Raw genomic sequence first — 22,107 nt, forward strand, 5'->3', positions numbered from 1 at the left:
GACAGCTGCCAATGGCAGGTGCCCCAAAAGGAATGAACAGACAGGTTATCAAGTGATCCATGCCCTGTCACTCAATCGCAGCTTCTGGCAAACAGAGGCTGGGGACACCATGTTCACAGTTATAGTGGATCACAAATGCAATATGAATCAACACTGTGATGCAGTTGCAAAAAAGACTAATATTCTACGGTATATACAACTTTCTGGTTAATACAAGACACCGGAGCGAACTGTCTCACTCAACTCAGCACTGGTAAGGCCTTGGATGGAGTACTGTGCCTAATTCTGGGAGCCACATCTTTCCTAAAGTGTGAACAAATTGGAGAGAGTCCAGAGGAAAGCAACAAAAATGAAAGTAGGTTTAAAAAAAACAGACCTAGGTTTAACCAAACCAGAGGACAGGTTAAAAAACTGCTTGTTTAGTCTTGAGAAAAGAAGACGACTGGGGGGGGGGGGGACTCAATAGTCTTTATATATGCAAAGGGCTGTTATAAAGAGGACTGTGATCAATTGTTCTCCATGTCCACTGAATGTAAGACAAGTAGTAATGGACTTAATCTTCAGCAAAAAAGAGATTTAGGTTAGATATCAGGAAAACTATCCTTATAGTTAGAAAATTTAAGCACTGCTCATTGGGGGTGGAAGTTTTTTTGTCGGCAGGAGATCCGACAAACAGCGGCTACACTGCCTGACTTTTAGCAGCAGAGCTGTGTCGCTAAAAGCTGTGTGGTGTAGACAAGTTTACTCTGTGCATTTGAAAATACTTTGGTCAACTTCTCCCTTGCTAATGAGGCTCTTTTATATAAAACTGTGAGCAAAAAAACCCTCAAGAGGTTTTTAGTGGAACTTTAAAAAAGTTCTGGGACTACTATTTAGAGGGTGCTCTCTAAAAAACTAAATTTCTTGATGTTTCTTTAAAAAATTTTGAATAGACATTGAGTGCCCCTTTAAAAACATCTGTTTTGTTCAAAGATGTTTAATTTATTAAAATTACTTATTTACCACTTTTCCTGCTTGATGAATTTTTTCTGCTTGAACAACTCTTGCCGTAAAGGATAGTAAATTGGAATCAAAACCCAAACCCCAGTCACGAAGTTCCTTCTGAACATTATCATCCCTGTTAAAATTTAAAAACAAATCATAAAACCATTAATCACTTAGCACCTAGTGAGAGTCAGGATTTCTGGCTAAATTGTAATGTATTTTGTACTTGAAGGGAAAGATTTTTCCAGGATCAAAGTAACAACATTCTCCAGTAAAAGTTGACAGGAGCTTAAAAAAAGTCCACTGATTCATTACCAAAAAGAAAACAACTTTAATAAAAGCAAAACCCTTCATTCCCAAAGAACCAGAAGTTTTGAAGTAACTTACTTGTGAATGTAATCAATGAGTCTTCCAACTTCACACTGTCTTTGCTCAGGTGTCAGTCTTGTATGAACAGCCAAGTCTTTCATTACATTAAAATCGTTACGCATCTTATCAGTCAATCCTAAAATTAGCAAAATCCTTTTAATGAAGATTGGTCTTCAGTTTATTTTGAACAGAGCCACGGAAAGCTCAATAAAATACTTAGCAAGGAGACAGCTATTACTCCATTTTCTAGAAGACTGGAGATATGCTGTACACTTAGTGGCAGATATGAAAAAGCATGGGGAATATATTAATTTTTTGCAGTAAGTTACCTGTCACCAAGAATCTAAAAACATCATTTGGCTCCACACATCTGTCTCAGACCACAGTTCATGCCAATGCATAAAAGACTGCACTATGCCACCTAAACCACAAATCTTAACTTTTTTTTTTTTAATTAAACAAATGTAGAAAATCTTGCCCCCTCTGCACAGCACTGGAGAAGTCACCACCTTCATTGACTCACATAGGAAGTTAAAAAGTTAACAATGTTTCTTTTAAACTGCCACTACTCCAACTGGTACCTGAAAGAAGTGGTGTTCTTTTTGGCTTCAAAATCACTAAGGAAGATTTTAAAACTGAAATTTAAACAATGTTTATGTGCAAATAGGAACAGTATGTAGCTCACACATAATGGACTCTGCGGTGTTAACAAGAGGTAAGTAAAAACAAAGCAGCAGTGACAAAAAGCAAACATGATTTGAATACACAAGCTAGATTCATCAAACAAGGTGATGTTAGCTTGCAGAGTCACTGACGATAATTGCGCTTAATATATTCCTCTTCTGTCCAATTATATTTTGGAAAGGCTAGTTACTGAAAGAAGGGGGAAATGTTTTTAAGGAGGAAGTCTTAACTATAGAGGGGCACAAATGTTTTAATTTTGTGGAGTTAAGGATTTACACACTATTGTAAATGTTTAGCTAAATTTCAGAGACGCAAAAGTGGATGAGGCAATATCTTTTATTGGACCAACCTCTATTGTTGAGATAGACAAGCTTCTGAGCTTACACAGACCTGCAGAAGAGATCTGTGTATGCTCAAAAGCTTGTCTCTCTCCCCAACGTAAGTTGGGCCAATAAAAAAAATATTACCTCACACACCTTGTCTCCGATATCCGAGGACTGACAGTAATGCATAATAGCTAAAATTTAACACACAAACCTCTAATTAGTACATTTACACGTTTCATTACCAAATCTATGTTTATACCAATGAATATTCCTGGCTAATTCATCAAAAAGTTGTCATCAATCCATCACATAGTCGCAGGAGAAAGATATATTTTAATACAATTCGCATGGCGGGTACTTCTGTATAGAGATACTATTAATACAATACCTGTGAGGTAGCACAGTTCAGGAATGAGTACTGCAGGTCCTGGCATTCCTGGCCCTCTCCTCCTCTTAGGCTGACTGACCAAAACTGGTTGATTCAAGTCAGTGATTTCTTGGTTATATTGCTGTATAGAAATTACATAGTACACTTTAGTCAGACATCAAGTGCTTCTAGGAGACTAATGAACATCTCACTTTTTGCAAAACATTCAACCGTTAACAAGTAGAGATACCAGTATCTTTAATTTTGAAACAAGCCAGATACTCAGGTCTAGCTAAAATTTTCTCCATAAAGTTACTGACAGGGTCAACTGTGTAATCCACATGTTAAGGAGCCACATTTGGAAACACATTACCTAGTGGTACTGACTGTGTATCAAATGCATAGACTGAGCACTTTTCCCCAGACTTTTTCCAAAGCCGTGAAATTGACAAGAAAGCTGGTCAGCTAGAGCCCAGCTGCACCAGCCGGGAGGCTCCCCACCCCCAGCTGGTCAATTGCCCCACCCCCACCCAGCTGGGAGGAAGCCCAGAGGGGCAGCTCAGCTCCCGGCGGAGCTGTGTACTGAGTGCCTTGGCTCTCAGCCCCCCAACACTACCACTTTTCAGTGGGTGGAAGCGCTCATGGAGAGGATGTGCACCACCAACATAAGGAGGGTAGTGTGGATATAAGCCACTGCAGTAATTACTGTGGTGGCAGTAAGTCAGCCTAACATAGGTCGACTTAGGGCTATATGTACACATGCACTAAGGGTTTTGTCCTGTCCTGACAGACGTGTGTGACCGTTAGCCTTGATTAGAGCAAGGCTTAGGAAAGAAAACTGGGAGATGGATCACTTGATTCCGGTGAAAGTCCAACAACTTTTGGCAAAAATAGTGGGTGTGGTCTTGTCATTGTGAAATACCAAATACAGTAGAACCTCAGAGTTACGAACACTAGAGTTACAAACTGACCAGTCAACCACACACCTCCCCTGGAACTGGAAGCATGCAATCAGGCAGCAGCAAAGACAAGGCATGGTAAAGTTTCAAAGCTGTATTAAATCAATGTTCAGTTGTAAACTTTTGAAAGAACCATGTTTTGTTCAATTACAAACATTTCAAAGTTACGAACAACCTCCATTCCCAAGGTGTTCGTAACTCTGAGGTTCTACTGTTTGGTGGAACCGCCCCGAGCGCTTGACTCTTTCCTACTAGTTGAGATGAAGTTATAGCTATGAGACAGGCAGTCTTCATAGGCAGAGAGCAGATTGCTAGAGGTTCAAAGAGGAGCCCTATCAAGCTTCTTAAAATCACACTAAGATCCCAGGAGGGTAAGGTCTCTGTTTAGAGGAAAGATATGCAGGAGGCTCTTCAGGAACCTATGCAACTGTTGGGTGTGAGAAACCTGTGTGGCCTTCAATAGAAAGGTGATGATCTGAAAGTGCTGCTAAATGGGTTATTATGGAGCTGATGCAGATTCTGAAATGTTTTAGGCCTAACAAGCAATCAGTAGTCCCTTTGAAAACTCCCTAGAGTGAAGTAAATATTTTAGTATTTTTGCCCTGAGAACCTCTTCCATTTTGGCAAATAAGTAACTCTAGTGAAGTCCTTCCTGCTAAAAAGCTGAAGTGTTCTGGACTTCAGTGGAGGATGTTCTGTCTGTGATCATTAGCTTCGTATGGATGTAGGATCTGGCCCCATTCTCAATAAATTACACTGTGCTGAACTGGTAGTGTGAGATCAGACACTGTGTTGATAGATTCATCAAAACCAAATACCAGAATGGCTTTGACCACTCTGTCCTCCACCAGTAATAAAAGGACTCAGCTGCAGGCAATAATGAGGCCAAGAGCTTAAGAGGGAGAGATGTCTCTTGGGAGCGTACATGTATCTCTTAGATACCAAGAAGCTTAGTGCCAGAAGAATCTCCACTTCGTCAGATACTACACTGCTGCAGTGCCACATGCCCATACGTTAGTACTGAAATAGGAACAGATATGCTCCTCAGACAGCACCATTCTTGTTCAGTGACCAGCTAGTGCAGAAGCATCAACTGGATTCAATCTGGGCCTTGAACTGTCAGTTGGCTAAGGAGCATGAGGTGGAGCAGATACTTGGCAAGATTTCTGCTTTGATTTACCCAGTTCTGGAGAAGGAAAGCAGTGTCTGCTAGAACCTTGAGAGTAGTGCTCTTTCCTACCATAGATACTTTTCCTAAGTCCTCTTCCGCCCAGACTCAGTAGTCAAAGTGTTCAGCTGACTTCAAGAAGAAAAAGCATCCTGGTGCACAGAGTAAACCCGGAACTTATCGGAGCACTCACAGAAATAGTCTGAGGCCCTTCTGGAGCATGCTAAGAGGAGTTTAAGGGCTTGTCTACACTTACCAGGGGATCGATGCATCGGCGGTCAATTTAGCGGGTCTAGTGAAGACCCACTAAGTCAACCGCAGATCGCTCTCCCGTCAACTCCTGTACTCCATCTGACCTAGAAGCGCAATGGGAGCTGGAAGGAGAGCGTCTCCCATCGACATAGTGTACTGTGGACCCCGCGGTAAGTAGATCTAAGTACGTTGACTTCAGCGATGTTATTCACGTAGCTGAAGTTGCGTAACTTAGATCAATCTCCCCCCAGTGTAGACAAGGCCTAAGACTAAGACAGAATTCCTTTGCTTTATGTTGTTCTTTGTCTAAAAGGACATACTTATCTGGAATATGTGTTTCACTGAGTACGAGGCATTTAGAAAGTGTCCATCACTGACAGAAAGAAGTGGCCTTAAAGGAGACACAATATAAATCCTGGAGACTTGTATTTTGCCATCCCAGAGCAGCTATGGTATGGGAACAACTTTGCATAACTTATAGAGCGGGGGTATTTATTTTTTTACGTAATGGACATAAAAACTACCCTATCTTAAACAATTCTAATGACTACCCTAACTTCAATAACTAGATAGAATTAGAACTTGCACAGTGTGTAAAGAAGTGGACACTGCTGATGTTTGGTCTTGCTGCCACAGGTATTAAAAAGGAGCCAAGGTATAGCTGGGCCTGCTCCACCCCTGGGTGGAAAGGGATACAGGGACGCCCACAGCGCAGGCACAGACCCAACGGATACTGCTATTAAAAAAATTTCACTCACACACACATTGGCATCAGGAGTGGAAGGGGACAGAATAAACTTGAAACCCCCAAACCTCTTGTTTGAAAATTTTGTACCCACTTGTTAAAAGTATTACCTTTTATTACTATAGCAAAGAATTTACCAAAAAACAAAACACTTAAGATGATTTACTTTGCGTATTTGACAACACCTTCTGTCTGATCAGTTTCACTATATTCCTGTGCAGTCAAGTTAGTCTTGCTGGAAAAAAAGACGTTAAGCTGTGGAGCAGGGAGGAAAAACAAAACCCACCTTTAAAAAAGTTTAACAGGATTTTTAAAACACTTCATGACATGCTATTTAAAATGTAGGTGGGCCAGAATTTTTTTGGAATTACTATTTTTAAAAATAGATATATAGTTGACAGTGCCCCTTTAGTAACCGTAGAAAAAGGAACATATTTAGTGGATTTTTACAATAGTTGACATTGTTAACAATGACCGCAGGTGTATGATTCAAGACACTTCTAAGAATTTGGACAACTAGAAATCACTTTGAAGCATGGTTATGTAAACAACTAACACCTGAAAGTAAAAAAAGTACCATGCATAGTCTTCGGACAGAATGCTAATGAATTAGTAATAGCGATCCACAGATGATGCTCTGAAGTTCAACAAAAATCTAGTAAGGAGAATAAAAATGTCATTTTCAGTTATAATTTCATACCATTTTGTAGTAGTCTACAAAGCTGATTTCAGAACCGTCTGCTTTCTTAAAGGTGCATTTTGGATTGGAATCCCAGTCAATATCATCAACTCTGTATGTTTTGTTGTTATACCTGAATAAAAGAATTTTTTAAAAATTATTTTGATCTTGTCTTGCATGGAGATACTAACAGTTTATTTACAGGTGCATGGAAACAGGCCAGGGAGGACGGAGAGAAATGCAGAAAATTACAAAAAATATCAATTAATCTAAAATTTGAATAGAAATTTTGTTACTTTATTGCTGATTGTATCAATTGTAATCTGAACATGGAAGTTACTCCTTAGCTTCAAATGCAGTTTATGTTAGAATACACTGAGAATTGATTTTAAGTATGTCAGGAAGCAGACAGTGTATGAAATTAACTGTATATACACCAATCAACTTGGTTTAGCCATTAATTAGAGCAGGGGATTAAGAGCTTTTTTAGCTTCATGCCTTCTGATAGCCACTTGTTCCCTGCAAAATGTGTAACACCCCAGAAAAGTCTCGGGAAAGAAGTAGGCTCAACATAACAGAGCCTGCATCTACCATGATGATACAACATCTCATCTTGGGCCACTAAAGGTTGGTCTACACTGGGGGGGGGGGGGGGGGGGGAAATCGATCTAAGATACGCAGTTGAAGTCGATGTATCTTAGATCGACTTACCTCCCGTCCTCACGGCTTGGGATCAATGGCCGCGGCTCCCCCGTCGACTCCGCTTCCGCCTCTCGCCCTGGTAGAGTTCCGGAGTCAACGGGGAGCGTGTTCGGGGATCGATTTATTGCGTCTAGATGAGACACGATCAATCGATCCCCGATAGATCGATTGCTACCCGCGGATCCGGGTAGTGAAGACGTACCCTAAGAGTCCTCTTTCGCCACATTAAAGCCTAAAACCAGCTTAAATTGGTAAGGCTGGGTTGAACATTTGAAGAGTGTTTATATTACATGATTTTTACATGTAATACTAATGGAATTAAAACTGTTCCAGTATCAGTAAGTCAGTGCCAAGAATAAGTCTAGATTTTTTTCTAACTGCTTAAAATTTACTTTATCTGCAAAGAGGAAACAGAGACAGTCTTAAAATATGAAGTATTAAACCAGCTGTTTGAAAAAAAATCTAGCCCCAAGACCCCAGCAAGACTTCCACTGTAAATAGATACACACTGCACCTGCTATAGTTAAGATTAGCTTGTGAAAATCCCAAAATAACTTCTAAAATATTAGATTTTCAAGGTATTTAGGCACCTAAAGATACAGATAGGTGCCATGGGGATTTTCAAAAGCACCCAAGCAAGTTGGATGCCTGAAAATCCCATTAGGCATCTATCTGCATCTCTACGCACCTAAATACCTTTGAAATAGTCTGTGCCTCAGTTACAAAACAGCATTAATAGTCACAGTTTGTACTTTAAAAATAATCACTATCACCTTACTTTGTAAGAACAATTAGCCCTATCAGTTCCTTAGCACAAGTTTCTCTAAATCTTTGTTCTTCAACCTGCTTATACAGGTTGTACATAAAATCCCACACAGTTTCACTGCGGAGAACTTTATGGCTCACATCCGTACACAACATGATGTTTGTTTCATACTGGAGAATAGAAGTAGTGAAGCCTGGCCAAATCATCAACCTGTTGGAAAAGAACAGAATATTTTATAACAGAAATCGATTTTTCATATATCCAAGAGTGCTACCAATTTGTTCTATAGATTAATGATAATCAAGTTTACCTTCATTATTGTTATAGAACCTCAAATTAAAGATTTTTAATAAGTTAAAAATATTAACGAGTCATTTGTTTTAATTTAAATACTGACTTATGGCATCTGCAACTCAAATATTGCAGTGTCAAGTTACAAGAAACTTACCAAAGCTAATTCATTCTGACGTGGAAAAGTAAATGGTGGAGAGATTTAGAATTCACTTTAGCATGATCAACTAAGGAATTTAATAAAGGCATGCTTTAACATAAGCAGTCCTCTAAAATACCTCTATCCTTTATTTAAATATTCTTTCTTTACATCTCTCCCAGCATCTGGAAAATCATGAAAGATCTAGCACTAAGACTACAAAATCACCTATTGAAAGTAACCTGAAAATAAATGCCTTAAAATATCACTACTTTGTACACAAGTCTACAAGACACTATTTGCTTATATTAGAAAGTTAATTTTTTTGTTTCCTATGTAGCAGATTTTAAGAAAATACTCAAAGGGGCTCCATTTCAGTTGAAAATAAGCTTTAGAAATATACAGATGAGACATTGTGTGTTTTACTCAGCTGCTTAAGTAGAACACACAAGGATGGATCTATATCAACTCAGATTTTATAGTTACCCCATAGTTAGAAGGAACTGAAAGTTAGGTACATGAGGTCTCAATGCAAACTATATAAGCTGAAAAAAATCATTTTAATACATGATAAATCATTGAAGTAATATCAAAAGATCATTTCTCCCTTGCAAGACTTGTAATCCCATTTTCCAACCTGTGATTGGGAACGCTGATTGGGTCATTTGGATTGTAATAATTACGTCCAATTTGCTGCAAGTTCATTATTTTCAGAAGCCTAAAAAGAAGTTGGGAAAGAATGAGTAATTGGCAAATAATAGCACTATTTAGTTTATCAAAACATCCACAATACTGTAGGCATGCATTTAGAGCTACATGCCTTGCTTTTGCTATATTAAGCTAGAACAAAGATGCTGATGTAGAGTTTTGTTTCAATGTGAACTTTAAATAAATGCTTACAGTTTGGGTATTACTTAATCTTTCAGTTCTTGTAGTAAAACTAATTAAGAACAAGTCCCCCTATCGTGGGCTGAGCCACATGCCTCCTGACAGTAGCCTCAGCAGGTCCCCCTTCAGATGACGGCATCAAAAAGAGCAGAAAGACCAGGTCACATACAGAAACATACCAGTTTCAGAGGCCCTGCACTGCCATCCAGGCCTTTAAGAATAAGCTAATGCCCCCAGCAGAACAGAAATTGTTTGCAGAGCTCCCACCCAGGACTGTGTTAACATCTGAGGCTACTTGTTATTCTTGAATATGGAAGCAGCCTATTTCAAAGTGGTATGCCAACAGATATATCTAATCACTTGCCAAACTGTAGCTGGTTATGATTAGCATCCATATTGGATAACTGACAAGCATTTTCCTTTGGCCACCATAGATAAGGAATAAAAAAAATTTAGTATTTGCAATGAGACTAGCAGTTAAGCCTTCCCATTCCCAAAGATTAAAGCCAAACTTTTCAATTAGCTTCCTGTAAGAAAGATAAGAATTGTAAAATAAAAAGCTAACCTTCTAAAAATAATGTTGTAAAACTGCAAGCATGTAGGTGAAGTAGGTGGTAGCTCATTGGTCAAGGTGATAGTAATCTTAACATTCTCTCCATTTCGGGTCTGACTGAACACTTCAGTAACCTAACAAAGGGAGCATTTATTGAAGTTATGTAAACATAAGCTATGACTGAATTTTTCAAAGCAGTCTAGAAAGTGTAGCCCTATATTCCATTAATTTTTATGCTTAAACCCCCTAGGATGGCTTTGTAAGTCTCAACCCAGTAATATTATGATCAGACTAACTCTAAATCCTTACAGTAAAGCTAGAAGTAATCAGTCTGCCATGAGTACACCTTGAGGTGTCAGAATGCCCGTCCTGTTTTGCTTCCTTCCACCCATCTGATTCTACTCCTCCCCATCAATCTTGCTCCAGACTTAGAGCAGGACTTAACCTACAGAACCCTCTTAGCGATTCACTAAGTACCTGTACAGTAACTGTGGTACTTAAGAGATGTGTTGTGCACATATATCACTTTTGATGTGTACGCACTCACACCAGTAGTTGGAGATGCATATCCTCATTCCTCGAATTGAGGATATAAAAGGGCAGGGCTGCCCCAACCCCATCTCTATTCCTTGGCACCAGACTCCTGATGTAATTAGACTGAGTAGTGGGGACAGACAACAGGTTGTGGAATATGTAGGTGCACAACACACATATATTCTACTTTAAATTGCCAAGCAGTAGTTAAAGTGGAGGTGGGTACTCTGAGGTTACTTGAACAAGGATCAAAGAATAGAATTCCCAAATTTGGCATCTGTTCTCAAAGCCTGAACAGTGTGTTTCATGATTGTGTGAACAGATTACCATGTTGCTGCTCTGCAGAGGTCTAGAAGAAGTATGTTACTGAGAAGTTCATGCTCAATCCAAGTGTGCTCCCCAACCTGTGCTGGAATAATGTCTTTAAAGGTAAAGGTAAAGAAGGTAAAAAGGGTACCTTCCCACTTGCACACATCTTCCAAACTCATCGACCAGTTTAATGATAAGACTTGCACCAGTATGTGAATTAGCATGTTCAAAGAATATCTACTTGGACAACATACAGACTTCAACCTGCTTTGCATACACTGCAGGTGTAGACTGGCATTCAGTGTCACATATATGCAGGATGTCACATGTAACCGAGCAACCCATGTTCTGACTGTTGACAAATGAGACTGGAGACTAGCATACAGGGAGAAGAGGGAATAAAATCTCTCCTGAGGAAAGTAAGTGGTTGCAGTTATCAAGTTGTGAAAATCTGATGAATTCAATTCCCTGCCCTAGAGTCAATAAGGATTTGTCCCTTTTTATTTTCTGATCCAAGTGATTGAAAAGACACTGGATCTGACAAGTATTCCCTGTGAATTGCTGGCAGAAGCAGCCACAGATTAACCAGTCACCCAGATAAGGGAATTTCTGGATGCTCACACGCCTTAGATAAGCTGCTAGTACTGCCACACACTAAGGCCATGGCTACACTGGCGGTGTACAGCGCTGCAACTTGCTGCGCTCAGGGGTGTGAAAAAACACCCCCCTGAGCGCAGCGAGTACAGCGCTGTAAAGCGCCAGTGTAATCACAGCCTGCAGCGCTGCACGCTCGCTCGCAGCGCTGCAAGCTATTCCCCTCGGAGAGGTGGAGTACATACAGCACTGCGAGAGCTCTCTTGCAGCGCTGGTGGCGCGACTACACTTGCGCTTCACAGCGCTGCCGTGGCAGCGCTGTGAAGTCCCGAGTGTAGCCAAGGCGTTAGTGAAAATTGAGGTACTAATGATAGCTCAAACGGTAAAAGTGTATATAGGTAATGGTATTTTCCCCCACTGTGAATATAAGGCATTTTCTGTGGCAGGGTAGAATGGCCACATGAAAATAAGTGTCCTGCAGATTGACAGGTACGCTGCTGTCATTCAGGTTGAGGGAAGGAATGAGGGAGACCAGGGACACCATCCTAAAACTTTCTTTTTTTATTAAGATGTTCGGGTCTCTCAGATGTAGGATGGGCCTTAATCCCGCCCTTTATTTCCGAAGATAAGTCGCAAGAATAAAACCCTTTTCCTGATGTTGTGGGAGGGTGGCGCCTCGATAGCACCAAGACTGAGAAGAGCCTGCACTTCTTGAAACAATTCAATCTGGTGAGTGGGGGTCCCTGAATAGGAATGGTTAAGGGCAGAGACTGAAATGGTGTGCTGTATCCCAATTCCACATCTAGAATCCAGCGATTTGAGGTGATGGTGTTTCAGACACTGCAGAAATGGTACAATTGCTTCCCAAATGGGTTTTGAACAACTGAAACTCTGTTCCTGAGGAGGCAGTCAAATCTACTGTTTAGATGACTGCTGCTGGTGAGAGATTACTGAGGCAGGAACAGATAACTACCTCTGACTTGGGAACTTATGCCTCTTCCTTGCCTGTTCAGGCTGCCTTGGTGCATGAGTGTGTGATTGGTAATAAAGTTGAGGCCTATACTGCTTCCTTGTGAGTGAAAGTACATACTCCCCCAAATACATTATGGTTGCACAAGAGTCTCTAAGGGTGTGCAAGGCCTTAACCTTCTTAGTAGTAAGACTGACATCTCCCTCAAAGGGAAGGTCCTCAATAGTTGTCTCCACTTCCTTAGGGATACCCAAAGTGTTCACCACAACACCCTTCTCATTACAATGGCTGTGACCACAGATCAAGCTGCTTTCTCTAGTCCATTGAGAGCTGACGGAAGAGATGTTCTGGAGACAAGCTAGCCCTTGGCCACAACAGACTTGAGCTCTTCAATTAGCTCCTCTAAGAGTTTCAGGGAATAGAGAGAGCGCTCCACTTAATAAAATTGTATTTTGCAACAATCACCTGATAACTAGCTATCTTCACAGTCAAGTAACTTTCTTCCAAGCAAGCCCAGTTTTTTTCCCTTCATCCCTGGGAGTAGATTTTTGCTCACCCTGTCTTGTCCACTACTGGATGCCATTATTACCAAGGACCCCAGCATAGGAAAAACGGTTTGAAACCTTGTGCCAGAACCTGACAGCAACGGTCGGCCTTATTCAAGGTGGGTGCTATAGAGACAAGAGTTTGCCATAGTACGTTGGTGGGAACCTACAGCCCCTTATATTTAGGGTGCACCACTTGACCAGGGACAGCACAGTGTAAGGACTCCAGGACTCTATAGTGCTCTCCTGAATGACCTCCAGAGATAGCTCTAATGCTGTAGCTGCTCTCCTCGTCAACTCTTGGAATGCTTTGTAGTCCACAGATAGGGATGGACTAGAATCAGCCCAACTACCTCATCCACTGACAAAGATGATAAATGCAAATGCATCTTGTGCTGGTCATCTTCTAGCTCCTCCTCAGGCTGCACCTTGGAAACTGGAGGGTGTGAGGGTAATTGAGTGGAGGGAACCTCCTTTGAAGGCTGAGGTAACCAAGGCCTCAACTCATAGGCGCCGACTCTGTGGGTGCTCCAGGGCTGGAGCACCCACAGGGGAAAATTGGTGGGTGCTCTGCACCCACCGGCAGCGCCCCACCCCATCCCAGCTCACCTCCACCTCCGCTCCGCCCCTGAGCATGCCGCTTCTCCCCCTAGCTCCAGCAGAGGAGAAGGGGGAACGCGGTGCACTCAGGGAAGAGGCGGGGCCGGGGCGGGGATTTGGGGAAGGAGTCCAATATGGGCAGGGAGGGGGTGGAGTTGGGGCGGGGACTTTGGGGAAGGGGTTGGAATGGGGGCGGGGCAGGGGTGGAGTCGGGGACGCGCGAGCACTCATCAGCGCCTGGAAAAGTTGGCGTCTATGCCTCAACTGCGTTGCTGAGGTTGTTCTGTAGGGACAGGAAATGCCCGAGGGTGCCCAATAAAGCCAAGGTAGGTTGGCTGGCCTATGTCACTGGAGGCCAGCAGGGTGGACTCCCTAGAAGAATATCCCCAGAATGAAATCTATGCCTAGAGTGTTAGAACTCCACCCTGGAATCCCATCCAGGAGTTATCGGAGATGAGTGTCTATAGCCCAAGTATAGTAATGGAGATTCCTCCCTGCTCCTGGCTGACCCAGATGAAAATGAATAATCTTCTAGTGAAGCCAGGGTGGCAACAGATGGAGTAGCTAGAGGAATAACCTCAGAAGATTTCCCCCATACTGGGTGGCTTATGCACCAAAGTCTGTACCAGTACTCCTGACTACCACCCACCAAGCTGAGAAAAAAAAAAAAAGCAATTGAAAGTCAGGGTGTCATCAAGTCCTTAGCTGCCCTACCTGCCTGTGGCATCAACAGTACTGAGAGAAAACATTAATAATGACAGGGACAGTAACAAACAAGTAGTCTAAGGCATAAGTCAGTACCAGTTCTTCAGGCACCAGGTCAGTGCCAGTAAAGTGGAGAGTGGACAGACTGTATTGAAGCCAGACCGGACAGAATTGAAGTATTGGCATCATCGTGGCTGTACTGAGCCAAGAGGTGGCAGTACCCAGAGGGCTTAGAAGAAGGTGGCTTGGTGCTGAGTGTAGGCAAGTTTTTTGCTTATTACAAGAAGCCCAGGCTTGTAGGCTGGACAGGCACCAGAGCAGTCAGTCTTAAGACTTCAAGATGCTCTTTTTGTTCAGTACCTTCAAACTTCTAAAGGCACTAGAGGTCAGAAGAGGAGTTTTGACTCAACTCCATCTCCATGCAGGAATACGGGATTATTTGGGCCTGAAGAATTTGGGTGTGGGCTATTATGATTTGAGTTTCATTAGCCCATCAAGTTCCCATACTTCAAGTCAAATAATTAACTCTCGGAAACTCAACCTAATTAAAAGCTACATATTTTATAGCAATCCTACTCATACTGCATCGAGTTTCACCCCAAAAAGAATGAAAGTACTATGCAAGAGTAAAACAAATAGAATCTAGCACCATTTCATACATACACACATACACACCTTATTTTCTAGTTTTTTTGGTAAGAATAATATTGTTCCATCAAACGCATGTGTCCTCCCAATAATTTCTTCATGCTGAAAGAGTAAAGCTGAGCGAAGACGCCGAGCTTCCATCTGAGGATTATAATCAATATGGTATTGATATAAAGCCCATTGTGGACGAGACGTCAACCGAAAATAGTTCGTACTTAATCTTATTGTGGTACCTGAAGTACCTAAAATGACAAAAATAGCTAGTTATAAAACTAAGTTTTTCCAATTTACTGCATTTCAACAATTGTGCAACTTTTAAATAGTGACACCCCACCCCAAAATTTAATTATTAAACTTTTTCTGAACTGTTTCAACTCTACTAACTAGGGAAATCATGCAAGTCCTCTTTCAGACACATCCAGCAGGTGGCTGCCAGTGTCAAATTTCCAGAGATTCTATAATCCTATCACTTGCTGGAGAAGTGCCATATAGAATGAGAACAGCATCCAGTCTGGTATTGCGTCACTTAAAGTAGACTGTAGGTGCTTCAGAGAAAGATGCTAGAGTTCCTGTAAACAATTACAACTTGTCCATAGTGGACATCTCTTCCTTACCCCAAGCAGTTAGTGGTTGGCTTATTCCACAAAGCACAAGTGTTTATCAATGTAACTGTACATATTTTAATCCACTCAAGATGCCAGTTTATTTTTGCACTTACTAAGCTCTGACTCAATACAACGTGGCAGTAAGTACCACAAATTAGTTATGCACTTTAAGTTATACTTCCTTACACATCAGTTTACGTTGCTGCATTTCAATTTCACTGAGTGTCCCCTCAGACTCATTAAAACGGCAAGCCCAATTTTCCTTCAATACTGTACCATTTATTTAAGCTCCTCTAGTGTTTAAGAGGAAAACCCGCAATATAATCAAGACAAGACCACCACTAGTAGTTAAGTTTCTGTCACTAGTGTAAACCCCTCCAAGAATCAGCTTCAAAGGCCTGGTCCACACTAACCCCCCACTTCGAACTAAGATACGGAACTTCAGCTACGTTAATAACGTAGCTGAAGTCGAAGTACCTTAGTTCGAACTTACCGCGGGTCCAGACGCGGCAGGCAGGCTCCCTCGTCGACTCCGCGTACTCCTCTCGCGGAGCAGGAGTACCGGCGTCGACGGCGAGCACTTCCGGGATCGATCAGGGATCGATTTATCGCATCTAGACAAGACGCGATAAATCAATCCCAGAAGATCGATTGCTTACCGCCGGACCCGGAGGTAAGTCTAGACGTACCCTAAGAGGAAATTTGGACCACCAGTGCAGCCTGCAACTGCCTAACGTTACCCACCAAAGAAGGGGTAAATAGCTAACAGAAGCTCTCTCTCTTAACCAACCTGCTGTGTTTGCTAAGGGAGAACTGTCATATGTATCCTCTAATCAAATAATGCTTTATTCTTTGAAAACCCAGGAAATATCTCGGGGGGAGGGGGGGCTTGGCAGGCCGCAGCACATAACTCTGCTGCATGTTTGAGACCCCTGGTGTTTAGATTCCTGTCTAAGCCTTCTTAGAAAAGAAAAAGAAAGTAGAGGACCCAGGTCCTGAATTTAAAAAGGATCACTCCTGGGGGGAATTCTGCACCAAAAACCTAAAAATTCTGCAAAATTCTGCATATTTTGTGTGTCAAAATAACACAATATAATCACACCCTCTTCAATTATTTTAGTAATTTATTTCAAAATACCTGTCAGCAAGTATGTCTGAAACAATAAGGACAACTAAAAAGATTCAGGAAACGTTTGAAAAATAAATTCCTTACTAGGCATATTAATACAGAACTTTAAGTAATAGTACATTTAAACTATAATACACAGGAACATATTTCCTGCACCGCTCAGAAGCAGTGCAAAGGCTTGGGGGAGTCAGGGGTAACAGAGGCACTGAGGGAGAGGGACGTAATTCCTGGGAAGGAGCCTGGAGGGTTGCTGGGTGTGGGCGGGATAAGTATGGAACAGGGGTTTTTTTTGTGGGGGGTTTTTTGGGGTGGGGGGGGAGATTGTTAGGGAGCCTCTCCCATGCAGATCCTGGCTGACCCCTAGCCTCTCCCATTCACTCAGTCACATCTGCCTCTGTCCCTGTGTGTTCCTGACCTCCACCCTAATCCCTGCATCCCTCCAATACCCATCCTATCCCCATGTGTCCCTGCACCTCCACTTCCATTCAGGCCCTGGCTCAATGCGGTCACCCCACTAGCTCTTGTGCCCGTTTCAGTCTGTCCACCCGACTAGCCCTTCTGAACCCCAGTCTTTAACCCCCCAAACAGTCTCATGTGCCCTGCTCTGTCCATCCTCCCATATCCTGTGCTTCCTCATCTGGCCCCAGAGATGAGGCACTGTGAGGAAGGCAGCCAACTGCCCCCTTCCTCTCTGGCTTGCTGCTCCAGCACTGAGCCAGCTGCCCTCTCTTTTGGCACCACAGCAGCCCTTGGTGAGCAAAAGGTGTAACTGCAGTGCCTCCCCAGTGGAATGTATTTTCTGCAGTGGGTGGGAGGAGAACCTGTGGGGGATATGAATTATGCGAGTGGGCAGTGGCGCAGTATTCCCACAGAAGTAAAGGATGTTTACAAATATGGAGAGACAATTCAGGGCACAGTCAACTTTAAACATTACAGTCCATACAGGTCAAAACTGAACATTAGAATGAAATCTGGGCAATTAGATTTGTTAAGAATATCAAGTCAACATGCACCTATTAACTAGTAGCAGAGGAATACTAAAAATGACCCCTTGCATATAACTGAAGTTTAATAATCTGGAGAAGTTTGCAGAAGTTACCAGGGGAGAGCAGCACATTTTAGATAGCCCCTTTGAAACTAAAGAGAAAAACTAAACAAGCAAGTTGGGGTGATTTAATTTCAATAAATGACTGTCAAGTTTTTAGCTAAAAGAGACGCCCAATAAATGTGCAACAAAAATATGTAATAGAACCAACAGAGGTATCCTCAAATGAAAATGTCTTGTTCCTGCTGAAACACTTAACATTTTAAACCCTTTGGAGCAAGGTCAGTTTTTTCTACTATTTCTCCCCTGGCTTTTACAGCATTCCTAATACAATGAAGTCCTGGTCCCTGATTTGGCCTTCTAGGCGCTACTGAAATATAAATAATCCTAGTTTAAACAACTGTTGAGACAAAGCCAATGGCAAATAGTACACTATATTTCTATGAGCATATTTTATATTTGAAACCACAATTGTAACTTACCTGTTTTTGACTCTTTAACATGTTCTATGGCTTGCCGAGTATTTACCCCAAGGTCATAGAAATCTCTGCGACGTCCACCCCTATCTGCTAATGACAGTTCCTGAAAACCAACTGAAATATCATGTCCTGGAATTTTGGGGAGAGGGGAAATTAATATAAATCATGATAAAATTAACCAATTAATTAAACCATTACAATGTGAAATACAAACAAAAGAATGCTGAGGACTCTAAGAACTGAACCCTTGAACAGAAGAAGCCAGAACAGTTGCCATAGCACAATCAATCTGAAGGAGCCTCAAGGTTGCTTCAACTCTCAGAACAATGGCATTATAAAAAAAAAAAAAAAAAAAATCTGTAGGTATTTCAGATGTATTTTACAACTCTAAAAGTGCTATAGGGCTAAGGGTTAGACTGAGACAGGTATTACACAGAGTTAAAATAGCAATGAAGAGAGCTGGATATACTTTAAATCCTAATTTCACTGCTCTACAGCTAAAATGCTTCTGAAATAAATGTAGTCAAACTTTACTAATTCTGGGTCACTGAGAACGAAAATGATGCTTAAAATTGTTGATTGGCTCTAGTTTTCAAGATATGCTATTGGGTCAGTATATACGACCCTTGACTTGGGAATGGCGGAGGATAAGTGAGTTATAAAGGGAAGGGTTCTCAATTTAAACCAGAAATGACTAAAATACATCTTTGACTGGATCTATGAATAAATCTATGACTGGGTTTGGACAGTACTTGCTTTTTAGGCAAAACAATGAATGATGCAATCTGAAGCTGGTATTGCGTCATACATGATATGAATTGCATCATGTTATTCCTAGAAGTCATGGATGATGCAATCATAACGAAGCTTACATCACTCTGCTGAACAAATTGCCCTATATCAGCTCTAGAAATCATACAGTGTCGTGCTCTCTTATTTGTCCGTGTTTGATTTTGCAAAGGGACACATTTCTGTTTAGCCAAAGTGAGCAGAGATGCCTCGTACTTCTGTGAACAGTGCAGATAACTTCTGCTATGTTTGTGGTGAAGTGACTTTTGCCTCACAAAAGCGCAGTATAACCACTATGGTTAAGAAAGCCTATCACCTTTATTTTGGCTGCAAAATTGGAGATCAGGACAAGAGGTGGGCCCCACACATATGCTGCAACACTTGTGCAACAAATCTTCGCCAGTGGTTGAACAGGAAAAGGAAATCTATGCCTTTTGCAGTGCCAATGATTTGGAGAGAGCCAACAGATCATACCAGCAATTGTTACTTCTGCATGGTGCCTCCAGTTGGGAAAGGTGTGTCAAAGAAGAAAAAGTGGACTGTGCATTATCCAAACATTCCATTAGCTATACGCCCAGTACCCCACGGAGAAGGACTGCCGGTTCCTGATGCACCAGAATCATTCTCACTTGAGTCAGACGAGGAAGAGGATGAAACTTCTGGTCCTGAACCATCAATGTCACAGGACCCACATTTTCTCCCATCCTCCTCCTCTGAACCACACCTCATAACACAAGGTGAACTGAATGACCTTGTCAGGGATTTGGAACTACCCAAGAGTAAGGCAGAGCTGTTGGGCTCCAGACTACAGCAGTGGAATATCCTGGCAGGTGATGTTAGGGTTTCCAAGTTCCGTGACCGTGAAAAGGATCTCGTCCAATTCTTCTGCATGGAAGGTGATCTTGTAGCCTGCAACAACATTGATGGTGTGATGGCAGCCCTCAACATCGTTCACGATCCAGATGAGTGGAGACTGTTTAAGACTCGTCTTCGATGAATCAATGAAGCTGTTTTACTGCATAATGGCAATGTTTTGCCATCAATTCCAGTTGGTCATGCAGTCCATATGAAGGAAACCTATGACAACATGAAACAACTTTTGAGGTGCATAAACTATGACCAACATCAGTGGCAGCTTTGGGGTGATTTGAAGGTTGTTGCTCTCTTGCTTGGTCTGCAGACTGGATACACAAAGTACTGCTGTTTTCTCTGCAAATGGGATAGTCGTGCAAGAGATTCCCACTACATCAAGAAAGCTTGGCCACTCCCACAGTCACTGGAGCCTGGGAGGAAAAGTGTTCAGCATCCACCACTTGTTGAATCAAGGAAGATTTTGTTACCACCCTTACACATCAAGCTGGGTCTGATGAAGAACTTTGTCAAGGCCATTGACAAAACACAAGCAGCTTTCAAGTACCTCCGTGGAAAATTTCCAAGGTTAAGTGAAGCTAAGATAAAGGAAGGTGTCTTTGTTGGTCCTCAGATTCGTCAACTTCTTCGAGATGATGCATTTGACCATGCACTGCGTGGCAAGGAAAAGACAGCATGGAAAGCCTTCCAGTTAGTGGCAATAAATTTTCTCGGAAACAAGGCAGACAACTACAGGTTGTTGGTGGAAAACCTCCTCAAGGCATACAAAAGCCTTGGTTGCAACATGTCACTAAAGATACATTTTTTGCACTCTCATCTAGATTTTTTTCCACCGAACTGCGGAGCAATGAGCGACGAGCACGGCGAGCGATTTCACCGGGACATTGCAACAATGGAGAAACGCTATCAGGGCAAATGGAGCCCATCAATTCTTGCAGACTATTGCTGGACAGTGACAAGAGATGCTCCATTTAATGAATACAAGAGACAAGCCAAGAAGCGCCGAGTAGACACTGAATAGGACTAAACTATGTACAGAATAGTTTTTTGCCTTTTGTTTCATAATAAATTTTATTTATATAACCCTTTTGCTGATTTTTAAAGTGTTACATAAACAGGACAGGTGAAATATTATCATGTAAAGCAACCATAAACACATGAGGATGGAGCTCGGCTGTTCTCAGTGGTGGCAGATGACAGAACAAGGAGCAATGGTCTCAAGTTGCAGTGGGGGAGGTCTAGGTTGGATATTAGGAAACACTATTTCACTAGGAGGGTGGTGAAGCACTGGAATGCTTTACCTAGGGAGGTGGTGGAATCTCCTTCCTTGGAGGTTTTTAAGGCCCGGCTTGACAAAGCCCTGGCTGGGATGATTTAGTTGGGAATTGGTCCTGCTTTGAGCAGGGGGTTGGACTAGATGACCTCCTGAGGTCCCTTCCAACCCTGATATTCTATGATTCTATGAAAAGACCTAGGTTTACAATTTATGATTAAAACTCTACTATCTACACAATATACATAGACATAAAATGTAAAAACTTAAATATCTTAGAAACAGTAGCCAATCAGTTGTTTTAATTGTCATATTTGAATTCAGCACATCAAAATACATAATAAATAGCACATTTTATCTCTGAAGCAGACGACTTCTCAAAAATTGTAGACCAGTGTTTTCAACATCTTCATTATTCCAATTTGGGATTTAGTACTATTTGTTAAAACTTAATTTCAATTGTGAAATATGCCAAATTTCGACCCAGGTTCTCAGATATTTTTCCTGTAACCTATTGCATTTCAACAAAATATTTAAAGGGAAAAAATTACTTGTAACTTGAGTTTTGAAATGATGTCTGCACTCATACTATAAACTCAAAACTCATTCAGAGAAATATGACAGGTGTCTGGGGCCCCCTGAACTGAGGTAGATCCATAGTACCATTATAAGAACTGCTTTATCTTGTGGTGTAATTGTCTGAAGGCTCATGGGTTGCTATTAGATTGGCTGTACTTCCAGGTCCATATGCAATATCTACCTGGAGCCAATGTGTTATCACTTTCTTCTTTCTGTACGCAGCAAAATAAGCCTGCTTTGTGTAGTACTAGTACGCCTAAAGATCTCCTGGGAATGAGCATACATCTGGAACCTGAAGAGCATGAACCTCTTTGAGCAGTGATATCAAACTGGCTACATCAACCTCTTTTGGGGCATATATAGAGATTAAATTCTCTAATTCTTCTCAATGGAGTGTTGACTCTTTAATTCAGTGACACTTTAAAAGAATTTCAATCTAATTCGTATTGTTATTACAACTATAGTTGCATGTGCAAGCTGTCAAAGAGAAGAAACTGTAGTGGTTCTAGAAGTGTGTTGCATCATTTCTACCCTCCTCAACCAAGCAATGCTGAAAGCAAG

The 22,107-nt window shown here is 41.7% G+C and overlaps 1 protein-coding gene across 1 annotated transcript in view; it reads right to left on the reverse strand.

Annotated features, from left to right (window-relative positions):
- The window catches only part of PIWIL1 (piwi like RNA-mediated gene silencing 1), a 50,159-nt gene that overhangs the window by 25,648 nt on the left and 2,404 nt on the right, over nt 1-22,107 (reverse strand). The window contains exons 3-11 of the mRNA XM_065417672.1: nt 18,039-18,164; nt 14,805-15,019; nt 9,885-10,006; nt 9,069-9,149; nt 8,014-8,211; nt 6,555-6,666; nt 2,752-2,872; nt 1,372-1,489; nt 1,003-1,117 (exon numbers count right to left, since the gene is read on the reverse strand). Coding sequence (XP_065273744.1) covers nt 1,003-1,117; nt 1,372-1,489; nt 2,752-2,872; nt 6,555-6,666; nt 8,014-8,211; nt 9,069-9,149; nt 9,885-10,006; nt 14,805-15,019; nt 18,039-18,164 — 1,208 coding nt within the window. The remainder of the gene's footprint in view (nt 1-1,002; nt 1,118-1,371; nt 1,490-2,751; nt 2,873-6,554; nt 6,667-8,013; nt 8,212-9,068; nt 9,150-9,884; nt 10,007-14,804; nt 15,020-18,038; nt 18,165-22,107) is intronic.

This window comes from Emys orbicularis, chromosome 16, assembly GCF_028017835.1.
Source record: "Emys orbicularis isolate rEmyOrb1 chromosome 16, rEmyOrb1.hap1, whole genome shotgun sequence".
NCBI classification, from domain to species: Eukaryota; Metazoa; Chordata; order Testudines; family Emydidae; genus Emys; species Emys orbicularis.